General features: G+C 37.5%; 1 protein-coding gene across 1 annotated transcript; it reads right to left on the bottom strand.

Moving 5' to 3' along the window:
• Positions 1-259: 259 nt before the first annotated feature.
• TMEM168 (transmembrane protein 168) lies at positions 260-21,448 on the bottom strand. Its single transcript, XM_010285231.1, has 4 exons — positions 20,312-21,448; positions 7,773-7,915; positions 5,421-5,695; positions 260-1,105 (listed from the first exon to the last, which is right to left on the bottom strand). Exons 1-4 carry the CDS (start codon positions 21,446-21,448, stop codon positions 558-560), a joined length of 2,103 nt encoding a protein of 700 aa, XP_010283533.1. The 3' UTR covers positions 260-557.
• Between the last annotated feature and the right edge of the window lie 1,822 nt (positions 21,449-23,270).

Below are 23,270 nucleotides of genomic sequence, written 5' to 3'. Positions count from 1 at the left end.
GTAAAAGCAAATAAAACTAAAGATTCTTGGTAGCTACTTCCCTACAATGGCTATTGATTCTTCTCTTTTATTTTTGTGGCTCAGTGCTGTTTTATAATACCCTTGACCCCACCGTATAATTTCAAGGACATATAAATTGATTTGAGTATTAGCTTGGTTACTTTCCTGTATTTGAACCATATAGTGGATATAAATGACAAATAAGCATGCTATAACATTCACAGGAGCTGCTGTCCATCAAACTGGTGACTCCGAACAAAGGCTGCTTTGAGCATTGCATATGAACATGCGAAATGTCTCCAAAATGCATGGTCATACTAAATAAGTCTCTTACATATGTACATAAAGACCAGTAACAAAACTCAATATCCTAGTCCTACCCTCTTCTGTTTAAGATTGCAGTTTCTACCTGTTGCATATACTGTAGCTGCTCAAAGAGCTGAATAAAGTGAGTGTAGCAGACTTTTTCAGAGAAAAATAGTCATATAAAAAGTTGTAAGTATGGTACAGTGAGGAAGTTCCCAGAGCTCCCACTTCATTTTGTCTTTGGTTGCCAATTAGGATTTAACGAGTTTGAAACCCTGTCCTGTGTCCAGCACTGTGGGAAGAAACCAACTCATTTTCAGTCTTTTCAAGCACCTAAAACATGCTTTACAGGCCCAGAACAGATTGAGACCACAAAACCAGTTTGCCAAATGTACTAAGGGATAGGTGATACGCGGGAAGTACATCATCCAGTGTTTGGCAACATCGCTTCCCGTTGGCAAATGCAAAGTGTAGTCACTCCAGTGTTTTGACACACCATACACTGCTTTCACTGTACGACCCTTTTCGGACCAGCTGATGTTACTGTCAGGGTTACAGTTGTACTCAACCCATTGCCTGGTGAAGTCACCAAGCTGTGGAGGGTCTGCTTCCTCGATGTCTACAACTCTGGCCATTTCTGCTCCTTGCACAGCAACGTACTGGTCATTTACTTTTCTTACTTCTTTAACCCAAGGCTGAGAGTTCTCACAGTCTAAAACGATGATGAGTCGAGAACAAAAAGTGCTGTTCTTTTCTCTCCACCACTCCAACAGCGTGTCGAGTCGTAAAGCATCACCCCCTGACACAAGGAAAAAAAAAGATTTAACATTAGGATGAAGAAACAGAAACTTCTGTAGAATTTTGACTGCAGGTTCCAAGAATCCCTTATTTTAACAGTCTGGACAGATATAACAGAAGTTTTCAACTGATCCTCCCTGTTTATAGAAGTTGCAGATCTCCAGAGAGGTATTAACTGATTCCACCTGACTTGCTGTGGCAAATGAGGCCATTAACTCACCACTGATTAAAAAAAAAAAAAAAAAAAAAAGAAGGAGGAATTCCCTCACAGAGTGAAAGAAATTACAGCCTACTGAAGAAATCTGGAAACACCTAAATAAGGAAAGCAAACCTGAAACAGAGTTTATTTTGTATTAAACCTTAATAATTTTAAGGGGAAAAAAAGGACTCTTTTTAACATGTTTTTAATAATATTAAAAAGGACTCCTATTTTAAGGAAAAGAGAGGACTGTTGAACACAACACATGCTAACAGTTTTGAAGCGATAAGAAGGCCACCTATGGGCACAACCATTGCTTTGGCTTGAAAAAGTAACATGACCAGAAATGGAGAGATTCACTCTACAGACATAGTTGTCTTCAGAACTTCAAGAAAATTAAAATTGGTATGGATTTACAACTCAATGAAACAAAAATCTCATAGGAATTTTTCCACAATATTTATTTCCTATCAGCTCAGAAAACACTTGCAGCTAGAGTGTCCAACTCCTCATGTTCCATCTCAGCTCTTACTTCAACAATGCTTTGAAAGAGCAGATTGTAATTAAAAAAAGTTGCCTATAGTGGGGAGCTCTTCTGCTTAAGTGTAACGAGTACTGCAGGATCTATGTAGCTTTGAAAACCAGACTACTTACTAAAGAAAACATCTTGCAAACAAGCGAGTAACTCTCCATTGGCTCCACAGTGACTACTAATGTGAAGAACTGATACATCTAGGTGTTGGCAGGTTGGAGCTATGATACAGATTTACAACAAAAATACTGTAGTTTGAAAATGTCAACTTTAGAAAAAAAAAACACTTTTAGGAGAAAGGTAGAAAAACGTGATTTAAAAAGACTGCATTTTAATTCCATAGTTATTTTCATTGTGGAATGAATATACGTATGTTTAGCGGCATTTAAAATCTTGTTAGTAGGTATTTAACTGCACAGATAAATCTCAAACAGAATAGCTGCACATTTCAGCACTTAGATTTCTACCTGTAAGGGGTGACACAGAAGTGCTTCAAATTAATAGCTCAGAGTTAAAAGCTTTGAGCATGCTATCACAGTTAAAGTAAAAGCAAAATTACAGGGCTACAATTTTCTCAAAAAAAATGGAAACCTGGAAAATTTAGTACCAAAGAAAATCTTAATATACAAACCTACAGTAATGACTTGTGTTGGTACATGATCCCCACATTGCTGTAGTTATTTACAACAGAGACTTGTACAGAAGCAGTTTCTCTTTTCTAGGTAAGCCTTCTGTGTCAATTAGCAGTAAAAAGTCCTTTATTTGTTCACGTTTTAAAGGCTTATAAATAAACTTTATTTTATTATAACTATGCAGGTGTGCAGGCGATTTCCAAATGGTAGTGGATAGAACTGCACAAGGAAAATGATCTCATCCTTCATACACACACAAAAACACATGCTCAGCTTCTAACCCTACTGACCTCAGACACATGGACTTATCAGCCAGCACAAGATTTAGGCACCAAGCTGTGTCAGAAAACCATACGTGTGGCCACATCTGCCTCTTTGGCAGGTTTCACAGGCAGTTAAGCTGACAGTTTCAGCAACAGAGACAAAGCTCCATTAGCCCAGCTCTTGCCTTTGCCTTCACTTGGAGAACACAACCTCTCAGGTCATTTGACCACTCATACTTTATGCATGACTAGTTAACATTTTCTTTTATATACCACTGTGTTACATCTCAGCCTCCAACCACAGAGAAACATCATTAGTGAACTAATAAATCCAGTAAACCTCCTTTAAAAGATGTCATTATAAAGCAAAGACTACACTGCTACTGCTGTGCTGTATCATGGCATAATCCGGAAGCAAGACGCTACTTTTTCTATTAGATCCATTTCATTGTTGCCATCTCTCTTCATCCTCTCCAGAGGTCGGAGGACGGTACACATTACAGGAGCTGATGACCAAATGCTCCATCTGTCAAAAAACGCCACTGTCCAACACGCGCGGCACAATTACACCAAACAGCCTTCATCTTTTCAGTTTATTCTCCAAGTTACGTTCAGGGGCAGTGCTGTCTGGAAGAAGTATCAGGTTACACTCCGTGATCTACCTAAAATTAATCACAAAAATGGATGCAAGATACATGACAGCTGCCTGTTCCTCTCCTTTATGAGACTATACATACCTCTAAGCAGAAGCTGAAAACGTGCTTGGCTAGCAAACTGAAAAGCAACTTTGTGAAAAAGCTGACCACCACTGCATTTACACACTGTTATCTTTTAGCACAGAAACTTTCTTTTTATTTTAACAGTTACCTCAGCCCTTATCTTAGAAGTAAAGACAGAGTTCAGTTTACGCTGCAGCTACCTGAAGAGGTACAGAGAGGCCTGAGCTCCGCTGTCAGACTCCAGGCTGGCCAGGAATGGGCTGGAAGCTGTCCAATTTTTGCAGCAACATTTGGCTCTAGACATGCTAGAAAGCTAACCATCTCTATGCCGAGGGCTGGAGCACGAGTGGGAAGTAGCTGCTCTGATGGATGAGATCATCCTACTCTTGGAGAAGTCATTCGGCCACCCTGGCATACACCGCAGTACATCACTTGCACTAAGCTCAGAGTACAGCTGTGGCTTTTTTAAATTGCTGATCCAGATGAAGCCTTTGAGAAAAATACGCATTGGTCTTCAGCAGGTATAACAGTTCAGGCATGGAGTTGCACCAAAACAGGTACACGGACTCCAGATGAAAACTGACCTGTGCCTGAACACCTCAGCATGACCACAGGCAGAGCTAGTACCTGTCTACACTGCTAAAGAGCACGTGCCCCTGGGGAGAGACTGCTGACAAACAGCCAGGAGCTCGCAGGCAGATGCTATCCAAGAGATTTAATTCTGTCCCAGGAAGAAAAAAAAGTTGCAAATTTTCAATGTATTTACTGCAAGATTCACTTTTTGCACACAGCAACCTCAGAAGCCCAGTTCCATATAGCAGGAGAGCAAGGCTAAACCTACCAATGGTTTGAAAACTTCAGTAGGTTTACCAAAGAATACAGTTAAGATAGGATTGCCCATTATGAAGAGATCAAAAACGGGCCGAGAAAAGTGGAAATGGTGAAGTCAATACCAAGCATATGACGAGGCGTTAAACCGGCCCCTTACACAGGGGTTTGTACTCTTGAGGCTACACTGTCCACGGTGACTCTCAAACTCTAGGATGTCAGCAAACCATAGTTGTTTTCATGATACAAGGTTTGCTGTATGTTTGAAGACCTGCTTTTCTAGTGTGAACTGTACACCTGCATATTTATTTTATTGATTCTATCTTTTACCAAAAAAACCCAGAGCACATGTGAAGGATTGACCGCGGTCCTTCATGACAGCCTAACTGACACAGTGACAGAGAACACTGTATAATTCACTCTGCCATGCCTGGGGAACAAGAAGAGATTATGCTTGTTCATTACAGTGAACAAATATTCCTCAAAATATAGGATAAATCTCTTTTTAGAGCATGAGGGGGTCATTTCCACTTTTCTGGGAAAAAAAAAAGCAGTAATCCTTAAAGTTAACTTGTTGAATTGTAAGGGGAATATGAAATTATGTTCAAACCTGTAAGCATACATTTGGGGTCAACGGCATCTAGATGATTTTGAGAACAAGTGTAAGATTAGTTAGCTGCAAAAGGATTTTTATCAAAGTGACTAAATACAAAAATGACATAGAAGTTCATAAAGTAACACACCTGACTATCATACAGAGCAAGGTAAGGACAGAGCTGCTTCTTTACATCAAGTTAACTGCATACAAAAGGGGCTTCTGCATTTCTCCATTTTCTCCACTAGTAGAGGTGGTTAGACTGCAGCCTTGCCTAATTTGATTATTCCTTGTAGCCCCTGAATCTCTTAACAGCCATGCTCTGTATATTACCCTTTCCTTTTTTTTCCTTCCCTGCCAGGAGCTTGTATGAACCTGTTCTCCAAATACTGGTGGTTCTTTGCCATTCTGGACTATCAGATAATATATGTGACCAAAACTTAAAAATTTTGCAATACAGTATGATTTTTTTTAAAGAACAAATTAGTTGATTTGGAAAGTTTATCAATACCAAAACTATTAATAAAAAAAATCTCCAAACCAGTTACCTGCCAGTGCCCATTCACCAGTGCCATGTGAGTGACCACTGTAATATAAAATGTAGGTATCATGTCTGGGTCCATCTGCTGTCCGAAGTTCAAGAAAAGACTTGATCTTGGAGTGAAGGGTATCAAAGGTCAGTCCACTTGTAGAATAATCACAACCGTATGTCTCAATCATGTGATACGCAAAAAATCTTTGGATGGCATTTAGCATGCCAGTAGACCTCAGATTTAACTCTTGTACGTGCTCAGGTGGAAGAAGAGTTGGTTGGCCGTCAGGACTACAGAGAAGAAAACCAGCTATGATTATGATACATAATTATTTCAGGCTTAGTGGACTTTTAGCAATTGGTGATTGTTTTCCTTGTGCATATTTTCTCTGCTATGAAGTAGCATTGTTCTAAATTCAGATTGACTTGAAATGTACAGTTTATAAACAATTCAAAATTGAGTGAGGGACCAGTATCTCCCCCTCCCTTTTGTCACACTTCTTCATTTCAAAGCATAGTCCTTGCATAACTCTGCGCTATTCCTGCAGCTGAGAGACAGGGGGAGAGAGAAGGGAGCTGTGATATGAACATGTTAGGCTTCAGTGTTAGTTTGCACAAAATATCATGCAAACTAGTTTCCAATAATAAAGAGAAATCCAAATACACATTTTGCTCAGATATTTTTGAAATAATTTCTCTCTGTTCCAAATGAGCTTTTATTCAATGTGGTACTCATGCAAATACAGTAATACTTACTTGTGTGTGCTGTTCAGATGCTGACCTTTCAGCATAAGAAATATATTTCAGATGATGGTTTTTACTGCTTAGAAAATAAAAATTCTAAGAAAACTACAAACTAGAGCTGGAACAAAGCATATATATATATATATGTGTATGTGTGTGTATATATGAATATGCATATATAACAAGAGTCCCTGGGTTCCCTGGGCAATGGACAGATTTTGTGGATGAAAATACGGAGATCGTCTTACTCTATTAATACAAATTATGACTATTGTTTTTTATAGATATATTGTATTGTATGTATGTATGTATTCTTCATGTATTTTGTTTGCAAGCCAGTGTGTAAAGCTACCTGCTTTATTTTTTGGCCTAGCTAATTAAATTTTGCACCTCCTCACCTGTCTAATGCCTTCATGAAAGCTAATGTTCTACTATTACAACTATATTGAATACATCATCATTACTGTTTGTCTCAGCAAGCGAAGACTTGAGCCCATTACTGAAACAGTCAAGCTTTGTTAATAAGGAAGTTTAGCTCTGTCAGGTCCTAAACAGTTGCTCAAGAGTATCTCGTTCACTCAAGAAGTTAGAAGGAACTGCCACAGCCAGAATAATATAATACAATTAAATAACTAAATTATTGCCATGGAAACAAAAATAATTTATTTCTATTGTCATGTAAATTTTGAAAATTTATTTTTTTATCCCTAATGATAATTGACTACATGGATTTTTTTAAAAGAGTGCATAGCTGAAGACTGTAGATCAAAACTCAGAAAACTTGTTTTTGCAGCATTTTACACTATTTAAGATACAGCTATATCAGATCAGCATGCTACCTTCTGTTTCTTTGCCTGTTAATTTTTTTCCCCCTACCCACTGAATCCATTACACATGCTGCAAGCTGGGCAGTTTTCATGGGGCAAATTGGGCAGTTCCGTTCTTAAGCCTCTTATTTCAACTTACCACTTTGTTTCTCTTATAACTCAAATCGATAATTTACATAGCTCTTGTTTATCATTTACAAAAAAAATGCGTACACACAATTTTAATTCTAGAGATAAAGTAGCATTTGCAAGTTTAAAGCTTAGAAGGAACACACACAAATGGGCAAATAATAATAGTACAATCCCTCCACCCCCAAGAATTTCTCATACGGTAACATTTACATTGGAACAAAAATCAGCTATAAATTCACAGTATCAATAACTGACATGTAGTTCACTTGCAAATCTAATTTCAACATCCTTTAAATGTAGACACCACCTCATTTAACAGAATTCAAAATTGTTTTAAAGTAATCTGTTTGGTTTATTAAATCTCCTGTTATAAAATATCTGAACTCAGTCAAATGCCCCAGTCCTCCTTTGCGGGAGACACGGATGGTGGAATCTGCCTATGCATGATTGGTGCCTAAGGGATTCATTGGCTTTCTAAAAGCAAATTAAATACATATAAAAAGGTGGAGTTGGGAGTTATTAATTCTTTTTGGAAGGTAAGGAAAAGGAAGAATACAAAATTTGCCTATTATTTAAATTTGTATGTAACTATAGAAAAATAGAAGCAACAGCACTACACTGCCTCTACGAGCTAACAGTGAAGCTGAAATACATGGTAACTATACCTGCAAAAGTTGGTGGGAATCACAACAGCATACCCAACACAGGTTCCTCCCAAGCAGTTTCCCAGCTCATGGAAAAGCCCATGAGCCATGGACTCCAGAGGTAACACGATGAGAAATGCACTCATGAAGATCCCATTGGTTGGCTAAAAAGAAAATGGAGAGATTTAGGTATTGCATGAAAAATCCTTCCTATCTCTTGGTTATGGTTTTATGAATAATTCCCTGTGTTTGATTAAACACAATTGGGTCCTGAAACATGCAAGCTATTATATATAATGTATACTTATTTTTTCACATATTACACAGTGAAGTACTCTAAAGACAAATAAAAGGCCAATTTGGGGGTTTGGGGAGAACGCGGCTGGTAAACAGAGATCACTCTTCTGAAAGGAATGCATTTGAAAACACTAACAGCACAGGACTTAGGTTTAAAAGCCCTGATCATAGTTTTGCTTTACCCATTTAAGCAGGAAAATCAAACACCACAAAATTATTGATATGCCTAAAATAAGTATATCCGTAAATATCTGCATGATCAGGCCTTAATCAGTAAAGCACAACACAGAATATTATGTACCTAGCGTCAGATGATAGCATACTGTATTGCATCATTAAAAATAGATTTAACTATTCTTGCTTTTTAACACCAAGGATTTTTAAAATATTCTTTGTAGCATACTATGCCACACAAAAGATGACTTGTAAGAACATTTGTGAACATTATTGCAATTAAAAAGAGAATTCTTTGTCAGATACGTAAGTGTCAGACAAGAAGGGACTTCCACTACAGGACTTTGTAGCATTCGCACAGCTAATACCCTACATTGACCTTTCCTGTTTTGCAGGTAAAGAGCAGTTTTGGAAAGGATTACATGCACTGATACACAGATGATTTCTGTAAAAAAAAGAAGTTTCAAAAGTTAAGTCTCCACTGCTAGTACTAGTAAAATAAAAACGCACTTCTGACATGCCAGTTGTCAGCAAGGGCAGAACAGATACAGATTAATTTCAATTATTTTAATATGGTGTGACTGAGTTTAATGAGGCATTAAATGCTTTAGCAAAGGTAGAAACAGTATTATAATATATAATTAACCAAGAACTTTAATAACCATGGTGCAGTTATTAAATATTAATGTTTGTTACAAAGCAAAGGAAATAAATTCATAGCTATGGACTTCTGTCTTGAGAAGAGTTCCGCGGCCCCTGACTACATCTAAGTTTTATTTGTCCTCTTTGCATAAATATACAATATTAATTTTTTTTTTTAAATCTGGATATTGCCTTATTGTTTTAACAGTCAGTGACTTGATATGGACTGGTAGTTCAGCTTAATACACAGACAAAGCTATTAATAATTTGGAAAGTAAATTACAATGAAAGAAATTACACCTAAACCAACTCAGTTAGTTGGCACTAACTCAACTATATGCAGTTTTTAAACACATAAATATTACATGACTTAGTCTGAAAGAACAGCTTTACCCATCTAATGTGCTTCCTGCCCTAAGGAAGAGTACTGTTTGCTACCTGTCCCGGTTTTAAAAAGTGTCCCATTCTACTTCTGATGGAAGGATCTCACCTACGTGTCCTTGGAATGGTGACAGCAATACTTCTAACCACAAGTAAAGACTAGAATCTGGTATTAGCTGATAACTGACAGCATTATTAACTGATAGCACTATTCTCAAATAACTGGTAGCTGTTTACTGACAGCATTATTCTAAAATTCCAACCCCTGAAACCACTATAAAATTCTATCCAGCTCCTACTATGCTTTATATAATTCACAACAAATGAAAAGTTTATTTATCTTCTAGCTCTCAAGGACATGACACTGAGCAGACATCAAATCACGTCACAGAACAACCATGGAGAGCTTCCCTTTACCCATAGCCCTGCACACTTTTTCACAAAACTGCAATTAATACGCTTATGGACTCGCTAACATTCAAACTACAAAACTGGTTCAGATATAACAAGTCCATCAACAGGTGATAACGCTAGTGTTACTACTGCACACCGATTTCATGTGGTATAAGGTAACTTGATGTTTTGGTGCTAATAATTTGAATCTACAAGGAGCAATGTGTGCCTATGAAGTGCACATATATTATAGGAGATTCACAATCACTTTTATGTACATAATTATCTTAGCCATCTCAGGAGGTATATTGCATCTTTCCAGATATATTCCTTTCCCTGTCCCAGTCTTGCCTGAACTCAGAGGGTCAGGAACAGTGAGTGAGTGAGCAGATGGAATGTATTGAGGGCAAGTGCAGAGAAGCATTCACACAGTGATTCTCAAGTTTTGTGTCAGAGAATAAGGATTTTCAGAATCAACTTCCACAAAATCCATACAATTAGCTGAAGTCACCAGAAGACAAGAAAAAAACAAACTTGTTTTGTTGTCAATAAGGAGAAAAAAAAATCCTGTAATTAAGACAACATAATTTTTGTTTCAAATGTATCAGCAGAAAGTGCTCACTTTTCTTGCTCAGTTTTCCAAATGCACTCTGAAAATGAAAAGGGCTCAGGGCAGCGGCAATACAAACTTACAGAAATTTGGTTAGTTTCTGTTCTATACAAACGTTGTAAAATATAAGACTTTGATAAAATAGTGGAGCTCTCTAGCTAAATTAGTTCCAAGATCTGGAGACTTACTTTTGCTACTGTAGATATCAGAAGGATAATTTGCTTTATGTTCAAAGAAAACAGGAAGACTTGGATCCTGCAGAAATTGAAGGGCTTGTCTAGAAAAGCTTCCGATTCATGATCAGCTAGTTAGAGGATTCTCTACACCTTTGAAAGACTGATCGCATGGACCAGGAAGTATTGTAATGAAATACAAAATTTTATGACATTCAGCTTTTGTATATATGATATACGTAAATATAACTTCTCTTGGATCTTGTTAGAGCAAACTGCTCTTACATTGCATTAGTGTTTTGATCGCAGCGAACATATTACAAAATAAAATACACACTTGCCCATAAAAACTACAGCTATCATAATATCCTAAAGAATACTACTATATTATTACTTTATATAATTTTATTGTCTAAGTTTTCTTGCAACATACCATGCTGTTCTAAACACTCTCTGCATTTCCTTAATCCCCTAAAACACATGCAAGTTATTAAGCCTACAGTGTTCTGCAATAACACAACTTGAGATCATGTCCTGGTTTCAGCCAGGGTAGAGTTAATTTTCTTCACAGAAGCTAGCGTGAGGCTGTGTTTTGGATTTGGAATGAGAAACTGTTGATAAGGTGCTGATGTTTTGAGTTGTTGCTAAGTAGTCAAGGACAGTCCAGCTTCTCATGCTGGCCTGCAGCAAGCAGGCTGGGGGTGCACGGGAAGCTGGGAGGGGACACAGCTGGGACAGCTGACCCAGGCTGGCCAAAGAGATATTCCCTACCATATAACGTCATGCTCAGTATATAAAGCTGGGATGAAGAAGAAGGAAGGGGTGGAGGGACGTTCGGAGTTATGGCGTCTGTCTTCCCAAAAACCCATTACGCATGACGGAGCCCTGCTGCCCTGGAGATGGCTGAACACCTGCCTGCCCATGGGGAGTAGTGAACAAATTCCTTGTTTTGCTTTGCTTGCGTGCGCGGCTTTTGCTTTACTTATTAAACTGTCTTTATCTCAAACCATGAGTTTCCTCACTTTTACTCTACCGATTCTCACCCCCGTCCCACCGTGGGGGAGTGAGCGAGCGGCTGCGTGGTGCTTGGTTGCTGGCTGGGGCTAAACCACGACAGATCATCACAAAGATAGTTTTCAAGAAACTTCTGATTGAGTCTGACTTTTTTAATTATTGAAAGTACTCCTACTAATATGAAGATACTGACAAGAAAATTCACAAGTACTTATGAGATAAGGATCATACACAGAAACTGTACAGATCATCTCAGTGATCCATCTTGCTCTGTATTCTACTTTTAGTTTGTACCAAATATTAAAGAGGAATGGGAAATATGCTCTATGGTGTTATGAATCAACTCAGCTCCATCTGAAGGTTCAACTTCATCTTCATTTAGTGGCCATCTTACACTATGAAGGAGGAAAGCATTGTTGGTATGGGTATTTTACATGTACAGACATGTATCTAACAAAGATGCTGGCACTTGCTGTCAGCACTTTTTCAGCGGTTTTGATTCAGAAGAAATATATTACTAACAAATTTAGGAATGATTAATGATGTTTAGAGCAGCTCTTCAATAAGACAATAAAGTATTTTAATTCACCACTGCGAAAAAATGACTGGTGGAATTTTAAAATACCTAAAATATAAGAACTTGAAATAGCAAAAAATAATATCTAATTAAATTAGTAAATACTGTAAATCTGAAGACAGGTCCCTCTCTTAAGGTAACAGCTAAGATGCCAGGTGGAGATTGTTAGTGCTTTACTAAAGCCAAAAGATTTGACAACTGGTCCTTAATGGAGCAGATGGCCATGGATGCATAGGTGGAGTCAGAAAGGGAGTTTGTTCTTTCATCTGTTCAAAACATTTTCATTCTGTTTTTGACTTCACTGGCCATCTCAGCCTGCAGTACATCCCTGTACTCTTAAGTGCCCACTGATTCCAGACAGAATGCTCAAAAAGCGAACAGAAGACACCACCTCATCAATCCCACTGAAAATACAAGAAGCCATTTTATCTTAGTCTTTGAGGTTTTTTGCCTTTGTCTCTCTTCTTCTAGATGAATATTTCATAAATACACAGTGTGTTATCATTTCAAATAATGTAGAAAAGGTAAAAAAATATACTTCTTGCCTCTGGCTACTGAAATGATACACAATAAAAGTTGTGTGAGATTTGCTAGTAGTATTATCTTTCCACTTGTTTCAGTTTTTCAAGCAACACTTTATTGCTAAACGTAACTTTGTTAAAATACCAGAAGCATTTAGAGGTATTTTATAGCCAAGGTATATAATTTTATAATCATGGAAAGGATAACTCCAGTCCTAAGGAGTAAACCACTGTTTGAAGTGGAACAATTCTGGAACTCTGTTTATGACAATAGAGCATTACTGTGATGGACAAAAGTAACGAGGAGGAAGAAAAAAACCAAGCAAACAAACATCAGTTTAAATTGGAAGCCAGTTACAAAGACCTATAGAAAAGCCCTTCTGATTAAAATAGAAATAAATTCCTAAACAGATGTCAACTAAGACGATCACAGAATCACCGAATGGCTGAGGCTGTAAGGGGTCTCTGGAGGTCATCTGGTCCAGCCCCCACCCGGCTCAAGCAGGGCCACCCAAAGCAGGCTGCCCAGGATCATACATAACAAACCAACAATTGAGGAAGCTTACAAAGATGTCTCTGTGTATTTATAAGAAAATATTCTGCCTTGCTTTCCATTATCCAAGCTGAATAATATTTACCTATTTTTATATACACACATATATAAGGAAATATAAAAGGCATTTCTGCTTAGCTCCTCTGCAGTGATTCTGCAAAAACAAAGTATACGCTCCCTGAAGGTGAAGGCTCAGGAGAAAAAGGGTAATATGATAACTTATCTACAAATATTTGATGTATAGCTTATTCCAATTGAAAACAAGATATGTATACTACAGGTAAGAGGAAGCTTAAAGACAAAATTTGTAAAGTTACAATGTAGAACAATTACCAGAGGAAACAGTCTTATAAGAAATTATTTAATGAAAGAATAATCTCTGGGCAACAATAAATGATCCATTACTTCTGACTATTAAAACAGCACTGGGAATACGTAGAAAACAGTTTGCAGAAAATAATCATCACATTCACCGGCAGACAGATTTAATGTGTTATGCTTCCCGTTCCTGACTCCCGTTCTAACCACGGGAAAGCCTGTGCTTTAGTCTACATGCATTTGTCCCAGCAAAACCAGAAGTGGTTGTCAATTTAAAAGCATACTAAATGGATTTCTGAATTTTTTCAATACAAAACTTCGAATTCAGAAATTAATGAGACTTTGACAGGAAAGCTTAACACGTAAATCTGATTCTTTAGACTAACAACAAATACTCCTTTCTCTTGTCACCGGAGATCCCCTTCCTGAGCTAGGGCCTCTGGCAGTGGTGGCGACAGCAGCAAGGTGTGCTGCACTGCGGATGGGATGCGAGCAGACAACCTGACACAGCCCTGGGGACTGGACTGGAGGGGTAGAGAGCCAAGGAGGCTGAGCACCTACCGCAGAGAGGAAGATGGGCAGCAAAAACAAAACAGGATGGCAGATGAGTTTGAGAGAAATGATGAGCAGTGAGCAAGGGGGATTTAGGACCCAGCTTAAGAGATGATGAAACATTAGGGAAAAACAGAATAAAGGTATTACAAAAGAAACTGAACAGATAAGTCTTTAAAGAAATAGCAAGAGACAAATAGGCAAGTCAAATCGTCAAGGAGGAGGAAAAACTGTCGGTGAGGAAAAGAAAGGGGGAACTAAAGATGATCAGACAGACAGAAAGTGGGGGTAAAAAAAAAAAGCAGAAGTGGCATGGCTATTTGAGAAAATACGGAGAGAGCCCAGAGGGTGCAAGTAGAGCCTCTGGCTGAAAAAAGAAAAAAAAAAAAATTAAACTGGACAAGCAAAGCCTGAGAAGGACTGGATTAAAAATACGAGTCAGGAAGAAAACCAAGGGAAAATGAATGAGAAAGACTGGATATGATTTGCATTCAAAAAAGTTACTTAATCTGTGATGTTAATGAAAGTATGTGCCAAGTAAATATATATGTTACTTAGAAAACTTCTTACTATCAGAAAACAATATTGTTTTTAGAGAAGTTAAAAAAAAAAGTCACCTTCTTCAATTTTATTAAGGCACTGTCAATTGAGCTTTCAAGAAACACCAGGCAATCAACTAGCAACCTGATCTATTTGAAGATGCCCCTGCTCATTGCAGGGGGGTTGGACTGGATGACCTTTAAGGGTCCCTTCCAACCCAAACTATTCTATGATTCTATGAATCACACAACAATAGAGACTACAAAAATCACAAACTGTCCCCAAAACAAGAAAATACTTATACATAAAGTAAATTAATTTTTCTTCTATGAATAATTCGAGTTCAATAGCATCATCCATTTAAGTACAAGTACCCAAGCATATCATGAATACTATTATTTTACTAACCCATAAAATTCACAAAAAACAAGAATAATGTACTGAAAGTACTTCATTCCATTACTTTAACTGTCTCCGACATAGTTAATTTTTCTCTTGGTAATATTAAACACAGGTCTTCCAGGGATAATAATTATCCTTGGCCAGTAATTCAAAAAAACTATACTGCTACTTTGGCATAGAGTACTTAATGAAATCCGATTTTAAATTTCTGAGAAAAAGATTCGTCCAAACCTTTCCAAAACCTTTGCTTGCAAATTTCAAGACCTCCATCTGCAAATTTTTCATCCTTTTATTGGCTTCTGAAAGAAGTAATGCCCGAGTCGTTTGCATGACTTCTGCTGGATCTTGTCCCACCCAAGAGCCCAATTATGGACAGGCACGTGAGTAATTGCTGAAATGAGTAAGTTGGAGTTAAAGTCTATCGATCTGACTGACATTACTCACACAAATGTAAAGGCAGGTGCAGAACACTTCCCGCAGAAGGAAAGGAAAAATTCAATGTATCCCTACCAACAATACAAGGTGTCTTTCCATTCCAGCTAAAGCAGGGATTATTCTCAGAGGCAGACCATGCCCCAACTGAAACATACCTCACTGAAAAGTTGTTACTCCATTTTTGAATGCAATCAGCTTTCGCAAATTAATTTTATACTTCTCATGCTGCCTGAGCGCATCTTCCACTGCTGACAGACCTGACAATTCTGCTCTTTACATTTAAAGCTTGATCTGTTGGAGAGAGATTCTTCTTTCAAGAGCCACAGTTCTTTTCAAGAACCACAGTTCTTCCCAAGCATGTACTGAAGCACCAGGAACAGAGACTTTCAAGCCTTGGCTTATTACAAGGGCTAAGCTCCCCTTAAAGAAAGGTCCTTGGCTGAGAGGACTTCCAGCCTCAACAATTCTGCGTAAGTCACAAAACTACTGTGTGCGCAACAGCGACTTAATTGACTTCACTTTAAAGGCCGCTCCACAAAAGGAGATTTGATATTTTTCTGGCAATTTTAATCAAATAGGATACTTCTCACCACCAATTAGCAGACAACTGTCTCTTTAGATCTTGACCTTTCATACACTTGAGATTTATATGATGCACAGATACACCACATAATTACAGTTATTAAAAATGTTAAAAGCGTATATATAATGTTCTCGTAGCAAAGTTTTCCACAAAACAGAACCCCTCCCTTTCACCACCCCATTTGTGGCTGTAACCTAACACACGCAGCTGGGCTAGAATTTTTATAACCAGGGCTAATTATTTATAGCTCACTGTTAGAAAGTACTTTTCCAAGGCTCAGGTTTTTTGCCAATTCTATTCATTACACAGGAGGTCAAATGGCAGACCGTGACATGATTTCAAGCCATCTCTCTCATCAAATGCAGTACCATTAAATAAGCTTTCAGTACATCTTCAGAGTGAGGAAAGGTATAAATAAAAAATGCTTCACCTTCTGGGTGACACTTAACAGATTTCAAATATAATTAGCACTTACTAAAATGACTACATGAATCCCAGACTGAAGTTGCAAAGACTGAAAACTGTTAGTCTTACACATACATAGAATGTTTTAAATAATTTTAAGAAGAGCAAACATTTTCAGGATCTGGTGACTGATCATTGAATTAGCATTCCTAAGAATATAAGGAAAAAAAATGTTGAAAATTTAAGTTTAAAAAAATCCATAATGGATTACAAAAAATGTAAGGGTGGCTGTATTAGGCTGCACCAAAGGTCCATTTAGAAGAACGTCTTGTCTCCAAAGAAGCCAAATGGAAAGACCAAGCACGTATGTTTCCCGAGTACTCCAACCACTGGTGGCTCAAAGACTTCCCGAGCCAGATGCTGTTCCCACACAGTATGTAAACCTCAGTGAATGTTTCCATGAACTTGTCCAGCTTCTTCCTGAGCCTCTGCAACTGCTCAGCACACACGGCATGCCATGATGCACAGCCCCAGAGCTAACTCAGCACTGTATAAGGAGCTGAGTCTGGCTCAGCTCATTCCCACCTGTCTGGCTCCAACCTGCTTCTTGCCAACTTGATTGCCCTCAACTTTTGCACTAGAATTGATCTTTTATTGTCTCTTAACAGTTACCTTCTCTCACACCACAGATAGTATTTTATATGTTCATATTTGCACTTAGATTTCTCTTTTCCAGACTGAAGCATCTTTGTTTATTCATTCCCTCCACATAAACTGTTTCATGTCTATACTGAATTTCGTCACCCTTCTCTGAACCTTTGCTTATTTTCTTATCTACAGGATGGCAAGTAAGAATTGTGCAGTTATTCAAAATACGGAAGGTATGGATTTCTATAGTGACATAATGATACCTCCAGTCCTTTCCTAGTAATTCCCAGCATTTTTGACGACCAATAAACATTAAGCTGATGTCTTTCACGGAAAGACATCTAACACAGCTCTAAGATCTCTTTCTACTACATAGTGATGTCACCAGTTTTTTTCTGCAGCCAAGTTTTCTTAAAAATAAAACAAACCCAAACAAAACCCTGAAAACCCAACCCACTAAGTATTTAGCAATAACTATCACTTTTTAAAGAGGAAAGGCAGAGAGTGTTCTCAGACTGGTTTGTCTCCTTAACTGTTACTAATACATATAAAACACCATAAGGAAAGTACATATTCACTGGAAAAGCTTGTTTTCTGTATTACTGTCATGGTTTAACAGAAATTCTGAAACAGCAGACTCAAAAATCCAACAAAGGATTCTAAAGTAGTTTTGAAGCCTTGAATTCCCCCTTACAAAGAAGAAAAAATACTAGTTTCCTTAAACCTCTAGAAAAAACCAAATGCCCTGCAAGAGGGTAAATTGTATGCTCAGGCATCACTACTTTCTTAGTTCTAATTCTTTTGAAACCTGACACTATCAACAAAAATACAGAGAAGGCCACAGTTTCCAGCAATCACTATAATAAATGTTACATCAATCTATTAAATTATGTTCTGGCCAGGTCTGATAAAGTATTTCATTTTCTGACAACGGATGAGATAGGCACAGTGATCTGCAAGGCAAACATCACAACGAATTCTGAAGCAGTAATTATTTTAGTTGGAGACAACTGCATTCATAATCTTAATCTAATTGATTACTATAAATACATGATGAAAGAAATATAAATATAGTAAAAGAAATGTAAATGTAATTATCTACTAAAACTGAATGATTATAATAAAAAACTTAATTTCCTGACAAGTAAAAGTGTTTGGCCTGATGCCTTTCACTTTTGCCACTACAATTACTCTTTTTTCCATGGTATAGGCAAATACACAACCTAACACAGAGGTGATGAGCAGCAGCTTATCTTATTTACACACATGATGCTACAAATTGAAATTAGCCAATAACAAATATTAAGATTTTTGACGCATTGCCAGTTTGCTTCTTGTGAATGGTGCTGCACAAGTCATTCCACAGCACAATAGCACTTCTTCAGAATTAGAGAGGACTAAAATTACCAGACATGTAAGAATTGCAGTTTTTTGGGGGCAGAGGACAGAGACAGAAAAAAAAAGTTGCAAAGAATTATCAATCAACGTGAAGAGAAAAAAAGTAACAAGGTGAGTATGAATCCAGTCGTCCTTGCTTACGCACACACCTTGCAGTATCGAAGCAGTCTTCCTCAAGGAAGCGCCTGTGAGCTTTAAGCAGATGCATGGGGAGTGAGAGCTCTTCCCCTGAAGATTCTGTCCAAGTCTGGTGGTTAACCCCCTGCAGGCAGGCTCCGGGCACCACCAAAAGAAACTGCCTCGCTCCAGTTTAACTACATGGACAACTTGGGCATTTGATTTGTTCTGACTGCTTTGTTAGGTGTAACTAGGTGGAGTGACTCCACCCAAGAAATTTTAAAACTATGTGATCATTAACTAGTGTTGTCTCAGGATGTTAAGGGAGGAGAACCAGGACAGAGAAATTAGTAAGACTCTCTGATAGAGATGGTAAAAAATTGCTTTTACTGAAAAAAGTCATCTAGCATATAAAAATTAAAGATTTGCATTTTGATAAAATCACAAAATTCTCAGAAGAAAAAGTATAGAAGTTAGCAATATTAGCATGCTGATACTCCATCTATTGTTTCTGTCTCCCAAACCACTTTCCCATTTCTTTTGGTACGTTAGCAACTTCACTTTCTGCAAACAGGTTTTAGGGATTTTTCTTCTCTGCTTCTTTTTGGTTCTATTTCTTCCTTTTGTCCTTTCTGCAAATCCAGATGCTATAGATATGCATGCTGATACTTTCTCAAAGAAAGAGCAAAACTACCCAGCCTTCCTCCCAGGCTTGTCTGTTAACCTAAAATGAAAAAAAAAAAACCCCCCACACACAACCACAAAACCCAAAACAAAACAAAGCAAACCCCCCTCCCCCCAAAACCTCACAAAAACCCTGTAAATTTCCTTTTCCAGCAAGTTCTGTAACACCTTTCATCCACAAGATTTTTTTAATCTAAGAAAATCTGCAGGAATGGGCAGCAAATTGTTTTGGAAACACTATGGAGACATTTCTGTAAACTAGATCTGCCATAAATAATCATAACATTAATAATAATAATGATATAAAGGAATTACATACCTAATTTTTGTAAGAGATGCATGGGTACAAATATGATTACTGTTGTTTTTTAGATCAGCTTAAAAAAGAAAACAGACACCAAACTCCCTTTTCACTCTATTGCAACTGTGATACCACACAATGTACTTTAACTTGGGCACTGAACAAGCATTTTGAGAGAAATGTATGTTTTCTGCTAAAGAAAAGACAACATCCTTAATTCCGCAATGGAAAGAAAAGTCAAAAAACGCTGTGCAATTTTAAGAATTGGTCTTTCAGAGGACATAGCCTGTGGTGTATAACTAGATTTGAAAATGAGACACAAAGTACATGCCAACAATTTACCAGTTTATCAGCCGATCTCTAACTCCACATTAATGGTTAAATGCAAAGCAAAATATTGAAAAATACATTCTTAAAACACGTATTTGGCTTGATTCAGTTAAAATACTCCATAAGAAAAGCCCTCAATACAGTGAGCATTATTAGGGTTCAACACCATGATTCACTTTGAAAACAAATTTTATGGCACAATTAATTGAAAAGCAAAAAAATTTCCTAAATAGGTAAACTTTAAATACTTTGCACACTTCTTTTGTCCTGGAAGCATTAATTCTTCCCATTTTGCCCACGTAAAGAAACTAGTATGTTCCAGTTGCCTTTACGGGCCACAGTCAAGGCAGCACAAAATGTTACATTTGAAGAGCATGCTGGTGAAACCAAGGGTTCCAACTTTGAATTGCTGAGCCACAGCACACCGTCAAATGTCACAGGAATTTTAAGGAGCCAACAATTCTCAGGAGCATTCTCAAGAGTGAAATCAAGATAAAGAGATTATTACTTACCTGCCAAGAAACGGCCCCCAAAACAGCAGTTGCGACAAGGCTGAAAAATACTAGCTGTTCCGAAATCAAACAGAAGTGACGCATCCCTTTAGATGCCATAACTCTGTCAAGGCTGTTGTTTTCTGCACGGTGGGTATAGTATACCTTGTGACAGTCATTTAGTTTTGTGTGAAATCCCCAAAGAGTTATAAAAAAAATGACATGACAGATCATCCAGAAAATTCCAAAAATAGAAAAACCAGGTATCACAAAATACCAGAGATCCAAATCACGCAGTTTAAAGGCTGCAAGAACGAAAAAGATTAGTTCAATGATCCCAACAGAGATGACAGAAAGCCTTCTGCAGATTTTGCCACGGTACAAGTAGGGCTTCCATCGTTCAGTAACTGAAAGTCCACTGAAGTAAACGTCGAGAAGGGGATCTGAAATCAGACAGCTGAAGAAACATGCCAAGGCAAATGGGTTCGTGGGGATTTGCAATGATGGAAAAAAGAGTAAGGATGCAATGGCTCCAAAAATTGCCAAATTTGGAATTGCCAAAAAAGATTTCATACGTAAGTCAATAATCAACATGGCCAAAGCCATGACCAACAGAATAATACTCACAGATTTTTCTACCAGCATAGTTGTGCTGGCAATTGCAAATCCAACCAGCTCCAAAAATTCAACTGTTGTCAGCAGAGTTGGCCTATGATGGATACAACCACAAATCCTCTCAACCAAAGCACATAATATCCTTAAAACAATGGCAGAAAGGAGCAAATATTTAGTAGCTTCTTCTTTCACATCCGTTTTGAAGGCAGAATTATTAAGAAAACAGAGAAGACCAAGTAAAAAACCAAACCAAAGATTGGAGAGACTCAGACTTGCTGTTTCCATTGAAAAATAGTAATACAGAATGCTGGCAATTCCAAGAACAAAGAGCCCCAGAATAAATATTACCAAAATCAGTGCATCTGCAGTTTTTTCCCATCTGACATAAAGGCCCATGCAAATGGCAACCAGTAGGTTGATTCTGGCAAGATAGCCAAGGTATTTGACCGATGAGTGCATGTTCACTTCTCTGTTTGCTTCTTCTAGCCTTGTCATAGCTGCATGGAGACAGTGACTAACACAGTAACGCAGTGACCTACACATGTAAACTGCAGTTAGGGGGTTTTACCCACTTGACTGAAAGTAAATATTTGGGTTTCATCCAACGAACACAATCCGATAGCTGCCTTCTGTAATATCATTTCAGTTACAGTGGTCCAAAATCACTGAAGTCCTGGAAGAAGAATGAAAAGAAATGTTAGTGGCAGATAATTGCTTTTAATTGTACACAGCATAAACATGACACATCCTTTCTCACCAGGGAGTTTAACATCTAAATTAAAAAATGCATAATAAAGATTAAGTAAGTGTGTTGTTCAAGGTCATTCAAATTTGGGTCATTATTAAAATCAATATAAAATGGGTTTTGCATGTATCTTATTTAATAATTTGAATGAGAAGAAAAGGTAAACCAAACCTGGTCTGTGCAGTTTTTCCACAAAAACCACCCATTTAGGTATCTATACTGGATATCTATGGGTATTCAAAATATTCCTATGATACCCATTACCTTCCAAAGTATTTTAAAACATTGTTTTATTTCACCATTACACTTGGCAAGTTCTCACTTTATACTAAACCTTTTCAGTATGCTTTGCAAGACTTCTTTTTAGTAGTCAAATAGCTACAGGATTTACAAAAAGGACTCCATAACCAGTTAACAAGCGTAACCCACAGTACATCATGGAAAAGGATATTATCAATATCTCCATTTCACAGAAGAGGAGTGGACACAGGGATGTATCAACTGATCTGGCAACACTTTCAGAGACTTTTCTTAATGTACAATCAAAGCCTTAATTTTCACTCCTCCAAGCCACATTTTTCCCCATAAAACCAAAACAAAATGTTCAGGATTAAATATTATATTTAGAACATAAGCTCCCCCTACTCAGATCCATTTAAATGATGTGCTTTTCTTTTTCATATAGTAGAGGAACAGACTGTAATATTTTTAAGGGGAATTTTGTAAGACAATGTGGCTAGGCAGATCTCACTAGAGATCTTTACTATTTTACGGGATAAGCTTCTTCCTGGTCTGAGCTCAGTCTTGAAACACGAGGACCACTGTAATCCTATTGGTGTTTAATCTTACTGAGTTTACACATAAACAATTACTATTAATTACTACAATTACAAACAAAAAAGTTATTGAGGAAATTCCATTTCCTTGAAAACCTCTATTACACTGTAATGTACACTGTAAGTGTACAATGTACACTTTTCTACTTATTACAGGTTTGTCAGAGGCCTGGTCCAAAGCTCTCTAGTTAAAGGCAAAAAAGGCGTGTACTTCGAAGTCACAACTCTGTTCCGTACACAAAATGTGTTACAAGTGATGAATTGGTAAGAATTACTCAGAGAACAAGCTTTCTATGAAACTACATGTGAAGAGAACCACATGTACTTCAGACTTTTGATCCTTTTGTGCCTAGAGATTCTAAACCAGGAATCACTAAACAAATAAAACAGAGCTTATACCTCCAGGTATAAGGCAGAAAACCATAGGTGGATCACCAGAAAACACAGAAACAAGAAAATCAGCATCAACATTTTTTTGTCTCAAATTTTCTTTAACGAGTATCACAAATTACAAAGAGCCCCAGAACAACCAGTCATCCAAGATCCCTAGTTAAAACTTACTGCAATCCTATGTAGCACTTATATTTATGTATAACTTTTGTTTTTAAAGTTATTAACAAAAAGTTTATCAAAGAGTATGATTTTACAGGTTATGGGCAGAATTCCCAAGAAGTAAGAAGCATCTGTTGCATCTATCATTTTGGAAGTAATTACCTACATGTGCGTAATTATGCACATCTTGCAGAGACTTCTGAAGGGTTACTGGTATGAAAGTGCAGCCAAT

The sequence above is a fragment of the Phaethon lepturus genome, unplaced genomic scaffold (genome assembly GCF_000687285.1).
Source record: "Phaethon lepturus isolate BGI_N335 unplaced genomic scaffold, ASM68728v1 scaffold53874, whole genome shotgun sequence".
NCBI classification, from domain to species: Eukaryota; Metazoa; Chordata; class Aves; order Phaethontiformes; family Phaethontidae; genus Phaethon; species Phaethon lepturus.
The sequence above is the reverse complement of the archived record's forward strand: the minus strand, read 5'-3'. Positions and strand labels throughout refer to the sequence as shown.